Source organism: Mobula hypostoma, chromosome X1 (genome assembly GCF_963921235.1).
Source record: "Mobula hypostoma chromosome X1, sMobHyp1.1, whole genome shotgun sequence".
NCBI lineage: Eukaryota > Metazoa > Chordata > Chondrichthyes > Myliobatiformes > Myliobatidae > Mobula > Mobula hypostoma.
Window position 1 is genome coordinate 14,885,682 of NC_086128.1, and position 19,970 is coordinate 14,905,651.

The window sequence follows — 19,970 nt, forward strand, 5'->3', positions numbered from 1 at the left end:
TGTGGATGGGAGGATATCCTCAGTGCGTGTGGATAGGAGTATCGTCTGTGTGTCGATGGGAAGAAAGTCCTGTGTGCATTCTGATAGGAGGTTCTCCTGTGCATAAGGATGGAAGGATTTTGTGTTTTCGTGTGGTTAGGGCGATCTCCTATTTGCTTATTGATAGGAGGATCGCCTGTGTGCATGCGGATAGGAAGATCCCCTGTGTGCTTTAGGATGGGAGGATCTCCTGTCTGCGTTCGGATAGGAGGATCTCCTGTGGGGTTGTGGATAGGAAGATCTGTGTGTGTGCAGACAGAAGGATCTGCTCTGTGTGTACGGATAGGAAGATCTCCTGTATGTGTGAATAAGAGGATCTCCTGTGTGTGTGGATAGGGGGATCTCCTGTTTGTGTGGATAGGAGGATCTCCTGTCTGTGGATAGGGGGATCTCCTGTGTTCATGTGGATTGAGTGATCTCCTGTCTGTGTGGATAGGGGGATCTCCTGTTTGTGTGGATAGGAGGATCTCCTGTCTGTGGATAAGGGGATCTCCTGTGTTCGTGTGGATTGGGTGATCTCCTGTCTGTGTGGATAGGGGGATCTCCTATATGTGTGCATGGGGGATCTCCAGTCTGTGTGTGGATAGGAGGATCTCCTGTCTGTGTGGTTAGGGGGATCTCCTGTCTGTGTGGATAGGGGGATCTCCTGTGTGCGGATGGGAGGATATCCTCAGTGCATGTGGATAGGAGTATCGTCTGTGTGTGGATGGGAGGAAAGTCCTGTGTGCATTCCGATAGGATGATCTACTGTGCATAAGGATTGGAGGGATTCCTGTTTGCGTGTGGTTAGGACGATCTGCTATTTGCTTATAGATAGGTGGATCGCCTGTGTGCATGCGGATAGGAAAATCCCCTGTGTGCTTTAGGATGGGAGGATCTCCTGTCTGCATGCGGATAGGAGGATCTGTGTGCCTATTAATAGGAGGATCTCCTGTGGGGTTGTGGGTAGTAGGATCTTCTGTGTGTGTGGATAGGCGGATCTCCTGTCTGTGTGGATAGGAGGATCTCCTGTGCGTGCGGATAGGAGGATCTCCTGTGTGCTTTAGGATAGGCGTATCTACTGTGTGCGTGATATTTGGGGGATATATTGTGTGCATATGGATAGGAGGATCTCCTGTCTGTGTGTGGATAGGATGATCTCCTGAGTTCGTGTGGATTGGAGGATCTCCTGAGTTTGTGTGGATAGGAGGATCTACTGTCTGTGTGGATAGGGGGATCTCCTGTGTGTGTGGATAGGGGGATCTCCTTTCTGTGTGGATAGGGGGATCTCCTGTGTGCGGATGGGAGGATATCCTCAGTGCGTGTGGATAGGAGTATCGTCTGTGTGTGGATGGGAGGAAAGTCCTGTGTGCATTCCGATAGGAGGATCTCCTGTTCATAAGGATGGAAGGATTTCCTGTTTGCGTGTGGTTAGGACGATCTCCTATTTGCTTATGGATAGGAGGATCGCCTGTGTGCATGCGGATAGGAAAATCCCCTGTGTGCTTCAGGATGGGAGGATCTCCTGTCTGCGCGCGGATAGGTGGATCTGCTGCGTGTTATTGATACGAGGATCTTCTGTGTGTTTGCGGATATGAGGATCTTCTGTGTTCGTGTGGATAGGAGGATCTGCTCTGTGCCAGTGGAAGATCTCCTGTGTGTTTGCGGATAGGAGGATCTCCTTTTTGCTTTAGGATGGGAGGATCTCCTGTTTGTGTGTGGATAGGAAGATCTCCTGTGTTCGTGTGGATAGGAGGATCTCTGTGTGCTTTCGGATAGGAGGATCTCTTGTCTGTGTGGATATAGGGATCTCATGTGTGTGTGGATAGGGGGATCTCATGTGTTCGTGTGGATAGGGGGATCTCCTGTCTGTGTGGATAGGAGGATCTCCTGTATGCATGCGGATATGAGGATCTCCTGTGTTTGTGTTGATAGGAGGATCTGCCTGTGCCAGTGGAGGATCTCCTGTGTGCTTGTGGATAGGAAAATCCCCTGTGTGCTTCAGGATGGGAGGATCTCCTGTCTGCGTGTGGATAGGATGATCTCCTGAGTTCGTGTGGATTGGAGAATCTCCTGAGTTCGTGTGGATAGGGGGATCTCCTGTCTGCGTGGATAGGAGGATCTCCTGTCTGCGTGGATAGGAGGATCTCCTGTCTGCATGTGCATAGGATGATCTCCTGGGTTCGTGTGGATTGGAGAATCTCCTGAGTTCGTGTGGATAGGAGGATCTACTGTCCGTGTGGATAGGGGGATCGCCTGTCTACGTGTGGATAGGATGATCTCCTGCGCTCGTGTGGATTGGAGGATCTCCTGAGTTTGTGTGGATAGGGGGATCTCCTGTCTGTGTGGATAGGGGGATCTCCTGTGTGCTTTCGGATAGGAGGATCTCCTGGCTGTGTGTATAGGAGGATCTCCTGTGTGTGTTGATAGCAGGATCTACTGTGTTCGTATGGATAGGGGGATCTGCTGTCTCTGTGGATAGGGGGATCTCCTGAGTTCGTGTGGATAGGAGAATCTTCTGTGTTCGTGTGGATAGGGGGATCTCCGGTCTGTGTGGATAGGGGTATCTCTTGTGTGCGGATGGGAGGATATCCTCAGTGCGTGTGGATAGGAGTATCGTCTGTGGGTGGATGGGAGGAAAGTCCTGTGTGCATTCCGATAGGAGGATCTGCTGTGCATAAGGATGGAAGGATTTCCTGTTTGCGTGTGGTTAGGGCGATCTCCTATTTGCTTATGTATAGGAGAATCGTCTGTGTGCATTAGGATGGGAGGATCTCCTGTATGCATGCGGATAGGAGGATCTCCTCTGTGCGTGCGGATATGAGGATCTCCTGTGTTCATGTGGATAGGAGGATCTGCCTGTGCTAGTGGAGGTTCTCCTGTGTGTTTGCGGATAGGGGGATCTCCCTTTTGCTTTAGGATGGGAGGATCTCCTGTCCGTGTGTGGATAGGAAGATATCCAGTGTGCGTGCTGATAGGATGGAAGGATTTCCTGTTAGCGTATGGTTAGGACGATCTCCTATTTGCTTATGGATAGGAGGATCGCCTGTGTGCATGTGGATAGGTAAATCCCCTGTGTGCTTTAGGAATGAGGATCTTCTGTCTGCGTGCGGATAGGAGAATCTCCTGTGTGCTTATTGATAGGAGGATCTCCTGTGGGGTTGTGGATAGGAGGATCTTCTGTGTGTGTGCGGACAGAAGGATCTCCTCTGTGTGTAAGGATAGGAAGATCTGTGTGTGTGGATAGGAGGATCTCCTGTGCGTAGGAATAGGAGGATCTTCTGTCTGCGTGTGGATTGGATGATCTTCTGTTTCGTGTCAATTGGAGGATCTCCTGCGTTCATGTAGATAGGAGAGCTACTGTCTGTGTCGATAGGGGGATCTCCTGTGTTCATGTGGATAGGGGGATCTGCTGTCTGCGTGGATAGGGGGATCTCCTGTGTGTGTGGATAGCAGGATCTACTGTGTCCGTGTGGATAGGGGGATCTGCTGTCTGTGTGGATAGAGGGATCTACTGTCTCTGTGGATAGGATGATCTCCTGAGTTCATGTGGATAGGAGAGCTACTGTCCGTGTGGATAGGGGGATCTCCTGTGTGTGTGGATAGCAGGATCTACTGTGTTCATGTGGATAGTGGGATCTGCTGTCTGTGTGGATAGAGGGATCTCCTGTGTTTGTGTGGATAGGGGGATCTCCTGTCTGCATGGATAGGGGGATCTCCTGTGTGCGTGGATAGGGGGATAACCTGTATGCGTGCATGGGGGATCTCCAGTGTGTGTGTGGATAGGAGGATCTCCTCTCTGTGTGGATAGGGGGATCTCCTGTGTTCGTGTGGATAGGGGGATCTCCTGTGTTCGTGTGGATAGGAGGATCTCCTGTCTGTGTGGATAGGAGGATCTCCTGTCTGTGTGGATAGGGGGACCTCCTGTCTGTGTGGATAGGGGGACCTCCTGTCTGTGTGGATAGGGAGACCTCCTGTCTGTTTGGATAGAGTGATCGCCTGTCTGTGTGGATAGTTGGATCTCCTGTGTGCAGATGGCAGGATTTCCTCAGTGCGTGTGGATAGGAGTATCGTCTGTGTGTAGGTGGGAGGAAAGTCCTGTGTGCATTCCAATTGGAGGATCTCTTGTGCATAAGGATGGAAGGATTTCCTGTTTGCGTGTGGTTAGGACGATCTCCTATTTGCTTATGGATAGGAGGATCGCCTATGTGCATGCGGATAGGAAAATCCCCTGTGTGCTTCAGGATTGGAGCATCTCCTGTCTACATGTGGATAGGATGTCTCCTGCGCTCTTGTGGATTGGCGGATCTGCTGAGTTCGTGCAGATAGGAGGATCTGCTGTCTGTTGGATAGGGGGATCTCCTGTCTGTGTGGATAGGGATATCTCCTGTCTGTGTGGATAGCAGGATCTACTGTGTCCGTGTGGATAGGGGGATCTCCTATATGTGTGCATGGGGGATCTCCAGTCTGTGTGTGGATAGGAGGATCTCCTGTCTGTGTGGTTAGGGGGATCTCCTGTCTGTGTGGATAGGGGGATCTCCTGTGTGCGGATGGGAGGATATCCTCAGTGCATGTGGATAGGAGTATCGTCTGTGTGTGGATGGGAGGAAAGTCCTGTGTGCATTCCGATAGGATGATCTACTGTGCATAAGGATTGAAGGGATTCCTGTTTGCGTGTGGTTAGGACGATCTGCTATTTGCTTATAGATAGGTGGATCGCCTGTGTGCATGCGGATAGGAAAATCCCCTGTGTGCTTTAGGATGGGAGGATCTCCTGTCTGCATGCGGATAGTAGGATCTGTGTGCCTATTAATAGGAGGATCTCCTGTGGAGTTGTGGATAGGAGGATCTTCTGTGTGTGTGTGGACAGAAGGATCTCCTGTGTGTGTGTGGATAGGAGGACCTCCTGTGCGTGCGGATAGGAGGATCTCCTGTGTGCTTTAGGATAGGCGTATCTACTGTGTGCGTGCTATTTGGGGGATATATTGTGTGCATACGGATAGGAGGATCTCCTGTCTGCGTGTGGATAGGATGATCTCCTGAGTTCGTCTGGATTGGAGGATCTCCTGAGTTTGTGTGGATAGGAGAGCTACTGTCTGTGAGGATAGGGGGATCTCCTGTCTGTGTCGATAGGGGGATCTCCTCTCTGTGTGGATAGGGGGATCTCCTGAGTGCGGATGGGAGGATATCCTCAGTGTGTGTCGATAGGAGTATCGTCTGTATGGGGATGGGAGGAAGATCCTGTGTGTATTCCAATAGGAGGATCTAAGGTGCATAAGGATGGAAGGATTTCCTGTTTGCGTGTGGTTAGGATGATCTCCTATTTGCTTATAGATAGGAGGATCGCCTGTGTGCATGTGGATAGGAAAATCTCCTGTGTGCTTTAGAATGGGATGATCTCCTGTGTGCCTGTGGGTAGGAGGATCTCCTGTATGCATGCGGATAGGAGGATCTCGTGTGCGTGCGGATAAGGGGATCTCCTGTATGCGCATGGATCGGAGGATCTCCTATTTGCTTTTGGATTGGAGTATCGCCTGTGTGCATGGGGATAGGAAAATCCCCTGTGTGCTTTAGGATGGGAGGATCTCCTGTGTGCTTACGGTTGGGAGGATCTCCTGTATGCATGCGGATAGGAGGACCTCTTGTGTGCGTGCGGATATGAGGATCTCCTGTGTTCGTGTGGATAGGAGGATCTGCTCTGTGCCAGTGGAGGATCTCCTGTGTGCTTGCGGATAGGAGGATCTCCCTTTTGCTTTAGGATGGGAGGATCTCCTGTCTGTGTGTGGATAGGAGGATCTCCTGTGTGATTATTGATAGGAGGATTTCCTGTGGGGTTGTGGATAGGAGGAGCTTCTGTGTGTGTGCGGACAGAAGGATCTTCTCTGTGTGTAAGGATAGGGGGATCTCCTGTCTGTGTGGATTGGGGGATCTCCTGTGTGTGTGGATAGGAGGATCTCCTGTGTGTGTGGATAGGGTAATCTCCTGTCTGTGTGGATAGGGGGATCTCCTGTCTGTGTGGATAGAGGGATCTCCTGTGTGCGGATGGGAGGTTCTCCTCAGTGCGTGTGGATAGGAGTATCGTCTGTGTGTGGATGGGAGGAAAGTCCTGTGTGCATTCTGATAGGAGGTTCTCCTGTGCATAAGGATGGAAGGATTTTCTGTTTGCGTGTGGTTAGGACGATCTCCTATTTGCTTATGTATAGGAGAATCGTCTGTGTGCATTAGGATGGGAGGATCTCCTGTATGCATGCGGATAGGAGGATCTGCCTGTACTAGTGGAGGTTCTCCTGTGTGTTTGCAGATAGGGGGATCTCCCTTTTGCTTTAGGATGGGAGGATCTCCTGTCCGTGTGTGGATAGGAAGATATCCAGTGTGCGTGCTGATAGGATGGAAGGATTTCCTGTTAGCGTATGGTTAGGACGATCTCCTATTTGCTTATGGATAGGAGGATCGCCTGTGTGCATGTGGATAGGTAAATCCCCTGTGTGCTTTAGGAATGAGGATCTTCTGTCTGCGTGCGGATAGGAGAATCTCCTGTGTGCTTATTGATAGGAGGATCTCCTGTGGGGTTGTGGATAGGAGGATCTTCTGTGTGTGTGCGGACAGAAGGATCTCCTCCGTGTGTAAGGATAGGAAGATCTCCTGTGTTCATGTGGATAGGGGGATCTGCTGTCTGCGTGGATAGGGGGATCTCCTGTATGTGTGCATGAGGGATCTCCAGTGTGTGTGGTTAGGAGGATCTCCTCTCTGTGTGTATGGTGGATCTCCTGTGTGTGTGGATAGGGGGATCTCCTGTCTGTGTGGATAGGGGGATCTCCTGTCTGTGTGGATAGGGTGATCTCCTGTGTTCGTGTGGATAGGGTGATCTCCTGTCTGTGTGGTAGAGGGATCTCCTGTGTGCAGATGGGAGGATATCTTCAGTGCGTGTGGATAGGAGTATCGTCTGTGTGTGGATGGGATGAAAGTCCTCTGTGCATTCCGATAGGAGGATCTCCTGTTCATAAGGATGGAAGGATTTCCTGTTTGCATGTGGTTAGGGCGATCTCCTATTTGCTTATAGATAGGAGGATCACCTGTGTGCATGCGGATAGGAAAATCCCGTGTGTGCTTCAGGATGGGAGGATCTCCTGTGTGCGTGCGGATAGGAGGATCTCCTGGGTGCTTTAGGATAGGCGTATCTACTGTGTGCGTGCTATTTGGGGGATATATTCTGTGCTTCTGGATAGGAGGATCTCCTGTCTACGTGTGGATAGGATGATCTCCTGCGCTCGTGTGGATTGGAGGATCTCCTGAGTTCGTGTGGATAGGGGGATCTCCTGTCTGTGTGGATAGGGGGATATCCTGTATTCATGTGGATAGGGGGATCTCCTGTCTGTGTGGATAGGGGGATCTCCTGTGTGCTTTCGGATAGGAGGATCTCCTGTGTGTGCTGATAGCAGGATCTACTGTGTTTGTATGGATAGGGGGATCTGCTGTCTGTGTGGATAGGGGGATCTCCTGAGTTCGTGTGGATAGGGGGATCTCCGGTCTGTGTGGTTAGGGGGATCTCCTGTCTGTGTGGATAGGGGGATCTCCTGTGTGCGGATGGGAGGATATCCTCAGTGCGTGTGGATAGGAGTATCGTCTGTGGGTGGATGGGAGGAAAGTCCTGTGTGCATTCCGATAGGAGGATCTGCTGTGCATAAGGATGGAAGGATTTCCTGTTTGCGTGTGGTTAGGGCGATCTCCTATTTGCTTATGTATAGGAGAATCGTCTGTGTGCATTAGGATGGGAGGATCTCCTGTATGCATGCGGATAGGAGGATCTCCTCTGTGCGTGCGGATATGAGGATCTCCTGTGTTCATGTGGATAGGAGGATCTGCCTGTGCTAGTGGAGGTTCTCCTGTGTGTTTGCGGATAGGGGGATCTCCCTTTTGCTTTAGGATGGGAGGATCTCCTGTCCGTGTGTTGATAGGAAGATATCCAGTGTGCGTGCTGATAGGATGGAAGGATTTCCTGTTAGCGTATGGTTAGGACAATCTCCTATTTGCTTATGGATAGGAGGATTGCCTGTGTGCATGTGGATAGGTAAATCCCCTGTGTGCTTTAGGAATGAAGATCTCCTGTCTGCGTACGGATAGGAGAATCTCCTGTGTGCTTATTGATAGGACGATCTCCTGTGGGGTTGTGGATAGGAGGATCTTCTGTGTGTGTGTGCGGACAGAAGGATCTCTTCTGTGTGTAAGGATAGGAAGATCTCCTGTGTGTGTGGATAGGAGAATCTCCTGTGCGTAGGAATAGGAGGATCTTCTGTCTGCGTGTGGATTGGATGATCTTCTGTTTCGTGTCAATTGGAGGATCTCCTGCGTTCGTGTGGGTATGAGGATCTACTGTCTGTTTGGATAGGGGTCCCTTCCTGTGTGTATGGATAGGGGGATCTCCTGTATGTGTGGACGGGGGATCTCCAGTGTGTGTTTGGATAGGAGGATCTCCTCTCTGTGTGGATAGGGGGATCTCCTGTGTTCGTGTGGATCGGAGGATCTCCTGTGTGTGAGCTGATGGGAGGAACTTCTGTGTGCTTTAGAATGGGAGGATATCCAGTGCCTGTGTGTCTTGGAGAATCTCCTTGTGTGCGTGTGAATAGGAGGATATCCTGTCTGCTTTCGGATAGGAGGATCTCCTGTGTGCTTACGTCTGGGAGGATCTCATGTGAGTGTGCTGATAGGAGATTTCCTGTGTGTGTGTTGATAGGAGGATCTCCTGTGTGCGTACCGATAGGGGGATCCCATGTATGCTTGCCGATGGAAGGTTCTCCAGTGTGCGTGCGGGTAGGGGGATGTCCTGCGGGTAGGGGGATGTCCTGCGTGTGGGCGGATAGGAGGATCTCCTGTGTGCTTTCCGATAGGAGGATCTTCTGTGTGTGTGCGGATAGGAGGATTTCCTGTGTGCGTGTGGGTAGCAGGATCTCCTCTGTGCTTTAGGATGAGAGGATCCCCTGTGTTCGTGCCGATAGGAGGATCTCCTGTGTGTGAGCTGATGGGAGGAACTTCTGTGTGCTTACCTACGGGAGGATCTCCTGAGTGTTTGCCGATAGGAGGATCTCCTGTGTGCGTGTGGAAGGGATTATCTCCAGTATGTGTGCGGAAAGGAGGACCTCCTGTGTGTGTACGGATGGGAAGATCTGCTATGCACTTTAGAATGGGATGATTACCTTTGTGTGTGCAGATAGGAGGATCTCTTTTGTGCGTGCCGATAGGATGATGTCCTGTGTGCTTACAGATAGGAGGATCTCCTGTGCGTGTGCGGATAGCAGTATCTCCTGTGTGCGTACCAATAGGAGGATCTCCGGTGTTCGTGTCGATAGGATTATCTCCGGTGTGCGTGCTGATAGGGGGATCTCCTGTGAGCTTACGGATTTGAAAATCTTCTGTGTCCGTGCCGATAGGAGGATCTCCTGTGTGTTTATGGAAAGGAGGATCTCCTGTGCCCGTGCGGATACGAGGATCTCCTTTGTGCGTGCCGATAGTAAGATCTGTGCGCGTTTCGTTTGGGAGTTCTCCTGTATGTATGCGGATAAGAGAATCTCATGTGTCTCTGCATGTTCGGACAAAGCGATCTCCCGTGCGTTTGTGACACAGCATCTCCATGAGTGTGGAGATGGCGATCTGCAGTTTGTGTGCTGATACGTCGATCTATTCTGGGCATGTACATGTGTGGGAACACGGCGATCTCCTTGCGTTTGGACACGACTATCTCCTCCGCGTGTGTGTGTGTCCGGGCTATCCAAGGCAACTTTCTATTTGTCTGTGCGTGGACACGGCGATCCCCTGTGTATGGAGATGTCCATCTGTTCTCTGTATGTGAACAGGTTGAGCTATATGTGTGGTTTGCCGCAATCTCCTGTGAGCGTGTGCATGTCGTGATCCCTGTGTATGTGCAGGTGGTGATCTCCAGTGTTTGTGCGTGTGTGCATATGAGGACAGGGCAGCCTACTGTATGTCTGTGTGTCGAGAGGATGACCTCCTCTGGGTGTGTGGTCGGGGCAATCGGCTGTGTGTCCGGACGGAGCGAACTCCCGTGTGAATGCGCATGCGATGTTCTCCTCTGTGTAGGCAGACGCAAAGATCTCATGTGCGTGCGCGAACGTGGCATCCACTTGTGGGCACGTAGAGAGGACCGTCTCCCATGTCTCTGTGTTTGCGGACATAGAGATCCCCCGTGCGCTTGTGACGCAGCGATCTCCTTGAATGTGGCAATTTCCTCTGTGTTTGTGGACAAGGGGATCCTGTTTATGACAGACATCTGCGTGTGAACTTTATGATCTGCTGTGTGTGTGTGTGTGTGTGGACAGGGCGCGTCCCTGTGTGCGTGTGGATAGGGCAAGCTCCCGTGCTCTATCTCTGCGGACGCAGCGATATCCTGTGTGTATGCGACCTGGAGATCGTGAACTCCTCTGTGTGTGGACCAGGAGACCAACAGTGTCTGTAGAATACGCTGTTCTGTTGTCTGTGTACGGACCCGTTGATCTCCTGTGCGTGTGTGGACACGTAGATCTGTGCTGTGCATGTGAACATGGTGATCTACTGTGTGTGTGTGTGTGTGTGGGCGCCACGCTCTCCTTGACTGTGCCCACGGCGATCTTTTGTGTGTGTGCGTGGACTCCAAGATCTCCAGTGTTCCTGTGGACATGGTGATCTCCTGTGTTTCTGTGGACATGGTGATCTCCTGTGTTTCTGTGGACATGGTGATATCTTGTGTGACTGTGGACACAGCGGTCTCGTTCGTTTGTGGACGCAACGGTCTTCTTTATTGTGGACACAACTATCTCCTGCGTGCGTGTGTGTGGTCGCGGCAGCCTTCTGTATGCATGTGTGTGTAGACACGGTGATCTGTGTGTGGACATTTCAATCTCCTCTAAGTATGTGAACATGGTGATCTACTGTGTGTGTGGACGCCGCGATTTCCTTGAGTGTGAACATGCCCTAATCTTCCGTGTGTGTGTGGGGACACGGTAACCTTCTGTATGTGTGGGTATGGACTTAGCGATCTTCTGTGTTTCTGTGAACACAAATCCCCTCTGTGTATGCGGAGATGGTGATCTACTGTGAGTATGGATTCCGCTATCTCCTGGAGTGTGGACACGACGATATTGTGTGTGTGTGACCACAGCAATCTCCTACATGTGCGCACACGCCGTTTTCCTATGTATCTATGTGTGTGCGGATGCAGCGATCTCCTGTGCATTGCTGGATGCGGTGATCTACTTGAGTGTGGAGATGGCGATCTCTTGTATGTCCGTGGACACGCCTATTTTTCATGTGTGCATATGTGTGTGGACACGACGACTTTGTGTGGATACGGCCACCTCTTCTGTGTGCATAGATTGCATGACCTCCTGTGTGTGTATATGATCACAGCTCTCTCCTGTATATCTGAACGCGGTTTATCTCCTGTGAGAGTGGACACAGCGATCTCCTGTACACGTGAACAGTATGTGTGTGTGCGTGTGGACATGGTAACCTACTGTATGCGTGTGAGCGTGGGCATGACGACCTCCCACGTATGTGGAGATAGAGCGAACTTCTGTGTGCATGGGCACAGTGATCTCCTGTGCATTCGGACCTGGGAATCTCCCGTGTTTGTGTGGCCACAAATCTCCTGTATATTTGTTGACGCAACGATCTCCTGTGTGATTGGACATGATAACTTCTTGTGCATCTGTGGATGCGCAGTCTCATTGTGCGTGGACACAGTGGTCTCATATGTGTGTGGGAACACGGCGATCTCCTGTGTACGCAGACACGGCGAACCCCCTGTGGGTGTTGGTAGGGTAATCTTCTGTTTGTATATGGAATTATTGATCTGTGTGTGGGGGGGGGGGAACACGGCGATCTGTGTGTCAGTTGACATGGTGATCTTCTGTGTACATGGATGGGGCGTGATCCTGTGTGTCTGCACACGCGGCGATTTCGTGCGTGCGTACTCTTCGATCTCTTTGTGTGTGGACTCGGTGCACTGTGAGTGTGGACACGTCGTTCTCCCTTGTACGGGTGTATACGGCAATGTCCTGTGTGCGTGGACACGACGATCTCCTGTGTGTATGTGGACGCAGAGACCTGCTGTCAGTGTTGCCACGGTAATCCCCTGTGTGTATATGGACACGCCGATCTCCTGTGTGTATGTGGACGGGGCGATAGCCTCCGTGTTTGCGCAAGCGGCGCTCTGCTGTGTGTGTGCAGACTTGACGATCAATGAAATGACGTGTGTGCGTGCGCATGCAAGCAGATGTGACGATCTTTTCAGAATGGGCGATCTTTTGCACGTGCAAACGTGGCAAAGTCCTATATGCCCATGGACTCGGCGATCACCTGTTCTGTGTGTCTGGACACAGCTATATAATGTGCCTCTGTGGACGCAGCATTCTCCTTGAGTGTGGACACGGCGATCTCCTGTGTGCTGTGGACATGGTGATCTCCAGCGTGTGTGTGGGGGGGGGGGCACTGCAATTTCTTGAGTGTGCGTGTGGACACGGTGACCTCCTGTGTGCATGGACATAGCAATCTTCTGTGTGTGTGGACACAGTGATCTCTTGTGCACTTGTGGACGCAGCAAATCTCTTTGAGTATGGACACGACGATCTTGTGTGTGTGTGTGTGGGCATAGAGATGTACTGTGTGTTTGGACGCGACGATCTCCTCTGTGAGTGTGGACAAGGGGATCTCCTCTTTTTGTGCGGATGCACAGAAGTGGTTATCTAATGTATATGCATGGGCGTGGCAGACAAGGAGGTATGTCCGTGTGGAAGCAATGATCTGCTGTGTGTTGACACGGTGACCACCTGTGCGTTTGTGGGCGCCACAATCTCATTGCGCATGGACAGGCGATCTGTGTGTGGAGAAGGCGATCTTCTGTGTGTGTGTGTTTGTGTGTTGGTTTGTCCACGTGGATCTCCTGTGTGTTTGTAAATACGGTAATCTGCTGTGTGTATACCGACCCAGTAATCTCCTATGTGTGTACGCAGACGCCGCCTCTCACTGTGTGTGCGCAGGCGCGGCAGACGAGACCATAAGATATCGGAGCAGATTTAGGCCATTTGGCCCATCGAGGTGCTCCGCCATTTCATCATGGCTGATCCATTTTCCCTCTCAGCCCCAATCTCCTGCCTCCCCCCCCCCACCCCCTGCCGTATTGCTTCATGCCCTGACTAATCAAAAATCTACCAAATTCTGTCTTCAATATGCCTTATTACTTCGCCTCCACAGCCGCCTGTTGCAAGGAATTCCTCAGATTCACAACTTTAGATCTCCATTCTAAAAGGACGCCCCTCCATTCTGAGTCTGTGTCCTTTGGCCTTAGACTCTCCTACCACAGGAAGTATCCTCTCCACATCCAATCTATCGAGGCCTTTCACCATTCAGTGGTTTTCAATGAGGTTACCCATCATTGTTTTGAATACCAAAGAATATAGGACCAGAGCCATGAAACACTCTTCATATGACAAGCTGTTCAATCTTGGAATCATTTTGGTGAACCTCCTTTGAACCCTCTCCAAAGTCAGCACACCCTTTCCCAGATAAGCGGCTCAACACTGCTCACAATACTACAAGAGAGGATTCACCAGTGTTTTATAAGATCTGAACATTACATCATTGATTTTATATTCAAGTCCTCTTGAAATGAATGCTAACATCTCATTTGCCTTCCTCACCATCAATTCAACCTGAAAATTAACCTTTATGGAATTCTGCACAAGGACGCCCACGTGCCTTTGTACCTCAGATTTTTGAATTTTCTCTCTATTTACATAAGTACTCTACCATGTTATTTTTCTGACTATAAAGTGCATGACTATACACTTCCCGACACTGTATTCCATCTGCCACTTCTTTGACCATTCTCCTAATCTGTCTAAATCCTTTTGTAGCTTCTCTACTTCCCAACAAATACACGCCCCTTCACCTATCTTCACGTCATCAGCAAATGTGACCACAAATCTACCAATTCGGTCATCCAAATAATTGACATGTAACGTAAAATGAATCGGTCCCAACAGAGAACCGTGTTAAACATGACTCGTCCACAGCAGCCAATCATAGAAGGCTCCCTTTATTCCAACTCTTTGCCTAAATCAGCTACTGCTTTACCCATGCTGGCATCTTTCGTAATACCATGAGCTCTTAACTTGTTTTGCAGACTCTTGTGTGGCGTTTGAAAATCCAAGCACACAACATCAACCAATTCCCATTTTTATATCCTGCTTATTATTTCTGCAAAGAAATCCAACAAGTTTGTTAGGCAAGATTTTCTCTTGAGTGGAACATTTTATCATGTTCCTCCAAGTACCCCGAAACCACATCCTTACCAATCAATGCCAACATCTTCACAACCACTGAGGTCAGACTAACTGACCTATAATGTACTTTCTCCTGCCTCTCTCCCTTCTGGAACACTGGAGCGGCATTTGCAATTTTGTATTCCCCCAGAACCATGCCAAAAATCAATTGATCCTTGAAAGATCATTTCTAATCCTTCCACAATCTCTTCAGCCTCCTCTTTCAGAACCCTGGGGTGCATACCATCTGGTCCAGGTGACGTACCTATCTATAGACCTTTCAGTTTCCCAAGAATCTTCTCCCTAGTATGGCACCTTCATATACTTCAGCCCCCAATACTCTCGCACTTTCGGCATACTATTAGTGTCTTCCAGAGTGAGGACTGATGCAACATACTTATTCAGTTCATCCGACATTCCCTTGCACTCCATTACTCTCTCTCCAACATTGTTTTCCAGCGGTCCGATATCCACTCTCTCCTCTCTTTTACACATTATGCATCTGAAGAAATGTTTGGTGTCTTCTTTAATACTACTGGTTAGCCAACCTTGGTACTCCATCTTTTTCTTTTTAGTGACTTTGTCAGCTGCCTTCTATTGATTTCTAAATTCCCACTAATGTTTACTATATTATATGCCCTTTCTTAGGCTTTTATGTTCGGGTTGACTTCTCTTGTCAGCCACAGTTGTGTCATGCTGTCTTTAGAATATTTCTTCATCTTTGGGATATATATATCCTGCTCCTTCCAAATTGCTTCCTGAAATTCCAGACTTTACTACTCTGCCATCATCCCTGCCGGTGTTCTTTTCCAATCAATTTTGACCAGCTCTGCTCTCATGCCTCTGTTATTCCCTTTACTCCACTGTAATACTGAAATATCTGAGATTAGCTTCCTTTCTCAAATCACAGGATGAATTGTATCATGATCACTTTTCCCCAAAGGGTCCTTTACCTTAAGCTCTCTCATCAATTCCAGTTCATTGCACAACAGCCAATCCAGAATAGCTGATCCACTAGTGGGCTCAACTATGAGCTGCTCCTAAAAGCTATCTCATAGGCATGCTACAGATTCCCCCTCTTGGGATCCAGCACCAACCTGATTTTCCCGATCCACCTGCATATTGAAATCAACTATGACTGTTGTAACATTGCCCTTTTGGCATGCATTTTCTATCTCCCGTTGTAATTTGTAGAGCACATTGTTGCAAATGTTTGGGATCTGTATACAACATCAAGGTCTTTTTACCCTTGCAGTTCCTTAGCTTTACACACATACTCACGACAATTCAACTCCTTCTGACCCTAGGTCACCTCTTTCCAATGACTGAATTTCATATTTTATCAACAGAGCCACCCCCGCCCCCGGCATGTCCTTTCGACACAATGTGTATACTTGGACGTTAAGCTCCCAGCCATAATCTTCTTTCAGCCATGATTCAGTGATGTACACAATATCATACATACCAACCTGTATCTGCGCTACAAGATCATCTACCTTATTCCGTATACTGTGCACATTCAGATATAACACTTTCAGTCCTGCATTCTCCCTTTTCAATTTTGTCCACCTTTTACATTGCAACTCATCCTGTTGACTGCAATTTTGCCCTATCATCAGCCTCTCCTTGCTCGGAGTCTCACTGCACACTGCCCCTGTTTGTAAGCCAACTACCTCATCCTCACAACTATCACTCCGGTTCCCATGCCCCTGCCAAATCAGTTTAAATCCTCCTGAATAACTGTAGCAGACTTGCCCACAATGATATTGGTCCCCCTCGGGTTCAGGTGTAACGTGTCCCTTTTGTATAGGTTGGACCTTCCGCAGAAGGGGTCCAAATGATCCATAAATCTGAACCCTGCTCCCTTCCCCAGTTCCTCAACCATGCATTCATTTGCCAAACCATCCTATTCTTACCCTCAATGCCGCGTGGCACAGGCAGCAATCCAAAGATCTGTTCTCTGGAGGTTCTGTATTTGAACTTTCTACCTAACTCCTTAAAATCCCCCTTCAGGATGTCCTCACCTTTTCTACCTCTGTCACTGGTGTGTACCAAGACTTCTGGCTGCTCACTCTCCCCTTTAGAATCCCATGGACCCGATCCGACACATACCTGATGCTGTCATCTGGGAGACAACCTACCATCGAGGTGTCTATCAAGCCCACAGAATCGCGTCTCTGTTCCTCTGACTGTGGAATCGCTTATCACCACTACAGTCCTTTTCACCTCTCTTCTCTTCTGAGCAACAGCACCAGACTAAGTGCCGGAGACCCGGTCACCGCGGCTGTCCCCTGGTAGGTCGTCCCCCTCAACAGTATCTAAACTGATATACCTATATACCTGTTTGTAAGTATATACCTTTGGAAACGGCCACAGGGGTACTCTGCACTGGCTGTTCATTTCCCTTCCTCTTCCTGACAGTCACCCAGTTACCGGTCTCCTGCAGTCTAGGGGTGACTACCTCCCTGTAGCTCCTACTGTCCGCTCCTTCGTATGACCCGAAGGTCATCGAGCTGCAGCTCGGTGCACCCAGTGCAGATGTGTTTAACCGGTGGAATGGAGGTCTCCCAGAATTCCCACATTTCATACAGAGTACAAAACACCACCCCTGGAGCCATTCTCACTGCACTATTCTGCCCTAACAAACGAGAAATGAAGAATTAAGAACAAAGAGCGAAACTTGCCAGATACTTTACCTCGCCCAACCCTAATCTAGCCAAAGCCACTCCAAACAGTGACCCACTTACAATGGCCGTTCCTCTCGAACTTGTGTTATTTTACTTGCCCTTTCTAATGAACCCTGCTCAATGACTGGCTGAAGTCCAATTCCGAAAAACTGACTTTAAGTTCTCTCTTTTTTAAACTTGAGTGCGGACCTGATTGAAAGGATAGCTCTCTTCAAAGTGGTTTCGCCATGTCCACACACACACACACACACAGAAGGTTGCTGTGTGGATTCGCGGATCTGCTGTGCGTGGGGACGTGACGATTTCTGTGTGTGGACACGGTGATCACCTGCGCATTTGTGGACGTGCGGATCTCCTTGTGTGTGGACAAGGCGATCTCATATGCGTGTGTGGACGCAGTGATGTGCTGTGTGTGTGGACACAGCGATCTACTGTGTGCGGGGAATCCGCGATCTTCTGTGCGTGCCAACGTGACAATCTTCTGTGTGTGTGATATCATGCACAATTAAGGAAGCAAAAATTGGAGATCGCCGACGTGTGTGTGTACACCGTGATTTCCTGTATGTGTCTGCATAGTGACCTAATGTGTGTGTGGACACGGCGACCTCCTGCATGAGTGCATGAACATGGTAATCGCTTGTGTGCGCATGGACACATTGACCACCTACCTTTGCATTTGTGGACGTGCGAATTTCCTTGGGTGTGGATATGGCGATTTCATGCGTGTGTGTGGGCACGGTCTCTCCTGTGTATGTGAATACAGCGATTTCCTTCAGTCACAGCCACGGACTCTGCAACGCAGCAGATTCGGCTATTGCACTCGTGAATAGGCTCATTGGTCAGGTAGGGGACAAGCTACAGGCAATTGAATCTGCTCTGGGTGAAGTTACTGAAGCAATGAAGCAGGTAATCTCGTGCCGACAAGCCCATGCTCATCTGGAGGAACAGGTATCATCCTTGCCACAACTGCTCAACAGCTTACCCTAGAAAATCGAAGTCAGGTGTCCGCGATTTTCGCTCTCGCGGCTGCCGTCCATAAACTCACCGTGGATAGCCAGCGTCAGCTGACAGCCATTAACCTTGTCGCCATCGCAATGCAGCAACCGCTACCCGTGTCAGTCTTTCCCCCAGTATCTCGCAGGCGCTCCTTTCCCGCTGCCCCGATCATCTCTACCACTAATGCTCCCACTCCCACTTGGTGATCTCCCGTGTGTGTGCAGGCGGTGATCTGTGTATGCGGACACGTTGCTCTGCTTTGTACCTGTGTACACGGCAACTTCCTGCGTCTGTGTCGATTCCACTGTGTGTCGACGTTGAAATTTCTCATTCGTGTGGACACGGCGCTCTCCCATGGTGTAGACACGGAGATCTCCTGTGTGTGTAGAGACAGTGATCTGTGTGTAGGTGATCATAGTGAAATCCTGTATGTATGTGGACACGGTATTATGTGCGCGGATGCGGTGATGTGTGTGTGTGTGCATTCGCGTCAATCTTGTGTGTTGGTGTGCGGATTTACCGATGCAGCACTCGATCTCCTGTGCGTGGACATGGCAATCACCAGTGTGTGTGAATGTGGCTGCCTGCTGTGTGAGCGAACATGGCGATCTCTTGTGTGTGTGGACGGTGAAACCTCCTGTGCGTGGACGTGGTGATGTCCAGTGTGTTTCCTCGCGCGGCGCTCTGCTGCGTGTGTGAAGAATCAACTATCTCCTATGAGTTTGAACATAAGTGAATTTCTGCATGTGTGTGCTAGCACAGTGATGTGTCCTTCTATGTGCGTGCAGACATGCCAATTTGGTGTGTATGTGTGCGGACTTGACGAACACCTGTCTACCTGCAGATGCAACACTCAATCACCTGTGTGTGTGCTGACGCGGTAATCTCGTGTTTGGAGAGACAACGATCACTTGTGAGTGTGCATATGCGTTCATCTCCAGTGCGTCTGCTAATGTGGCGAACTACTCTATGTGTATGGACACGGTGATCTCCGGTAAATCTGTGGACATGGGTGTGAACACGACCATCGCAGATGTGTGTTCCTGGACACGCTGAACTCTGTAGGCAGAGACAGCGGTGTACTTTGTACCTGTCTACACGGCAAATTCCTGTCAGTGTCGACACGGCAATCTCCTCTGCGTGTGTGCACACGATTATCACGATGATTTCCATTGTGTGTGGTCACACCGATCTCGTGTGTTCTTAGATGTAGCGATCCGCTGTGTGCTTCCACACGCAGTGCTCTCCTTTTTGTGTGCAGCCTCGACAGAAATGGCGTATCCGTGCGGACTCGCCGATATCCTATGTGTGCAGGTAGAGGCAGTGATCGGTGTTAGCAACCGCGGTGCTCTAACTTGCACCAGTGAATGCAGCAAACTCTTGTGTGTGGGGACACACTAATCTCATATGAATGCGGAAATGGCCTGTCATTATAGAAACGTCAATTGGTGAACACGGTGATATGACTGTGGACGCTGTGTAGGTGTGGGCGCGGTGATTTCCTTTGTGTGTGTGGACACGGTGGTCACCTGTGTGTGCGCAGACACGGTGATCTCCTCTGTGTGCGTGGACACAGTGCTCTCCTGTGTGTGGGGGGACAGCAATCTTTTGTGTGTGGACACGGTGATCTCCTGTGTGCCTTGAGACGGCAATCTCTTGTGTGTGCGGACACGGCGATCTCCTCTGTGTGTATGGACACAGCGAACTCTTGTGGGTGTGCAGACAGCAATTTCTTGTGTGTGCGGACACGGCGATCACCTGTGCATGCGCGGACATGGTGATCTCCTGTGTGTGTGCAGACGCGGTGATCTCCTGTATGTGTGGACACAGTGATCTGTGTGTGAGGACAAATTAATCTGCTCTAGGTGTGCGTATTGATACAGCGACGTCTGCTGTCTGCGCGCACGCCGTGGCCTCTTGTGTGTGGACATGGTAATGTCCAGTGTGTTTCCACTAG

The 19,970-nt window shown here is 49.9% G+C and overlaps 1 protein-coding gene across 2 annotated transcripts in view; it reads right to left on the reverse strand.

The window, feature by feature from the left end:
• Positions 1-1,255: 1,255 nt before the first annotated feature.
• The window catches only part of LOC134340238 (uncharacterized), a 62,606-nt gene continuing 43,891 nt past the window's right edge, over positions 1,256-19,970 (reverse strand). For both annotated transcript variants that reach the window (XM_063037238.1, XM_063037239.1), the window contains exon 5: positions 1,256-18,389. In XM_063037238.1, coding sequence (XP_062893308.1) covers positions 9,461-10,741 — 1,281 coding nt within the window. In that variant the 5' untranslated portion in view covers positions 10,742-18,389 and the 3' untranslated portion in view covers positions 1,256-9,460. The remainder of the gene's footprint in view (positions 18,390-19,970) is intronic.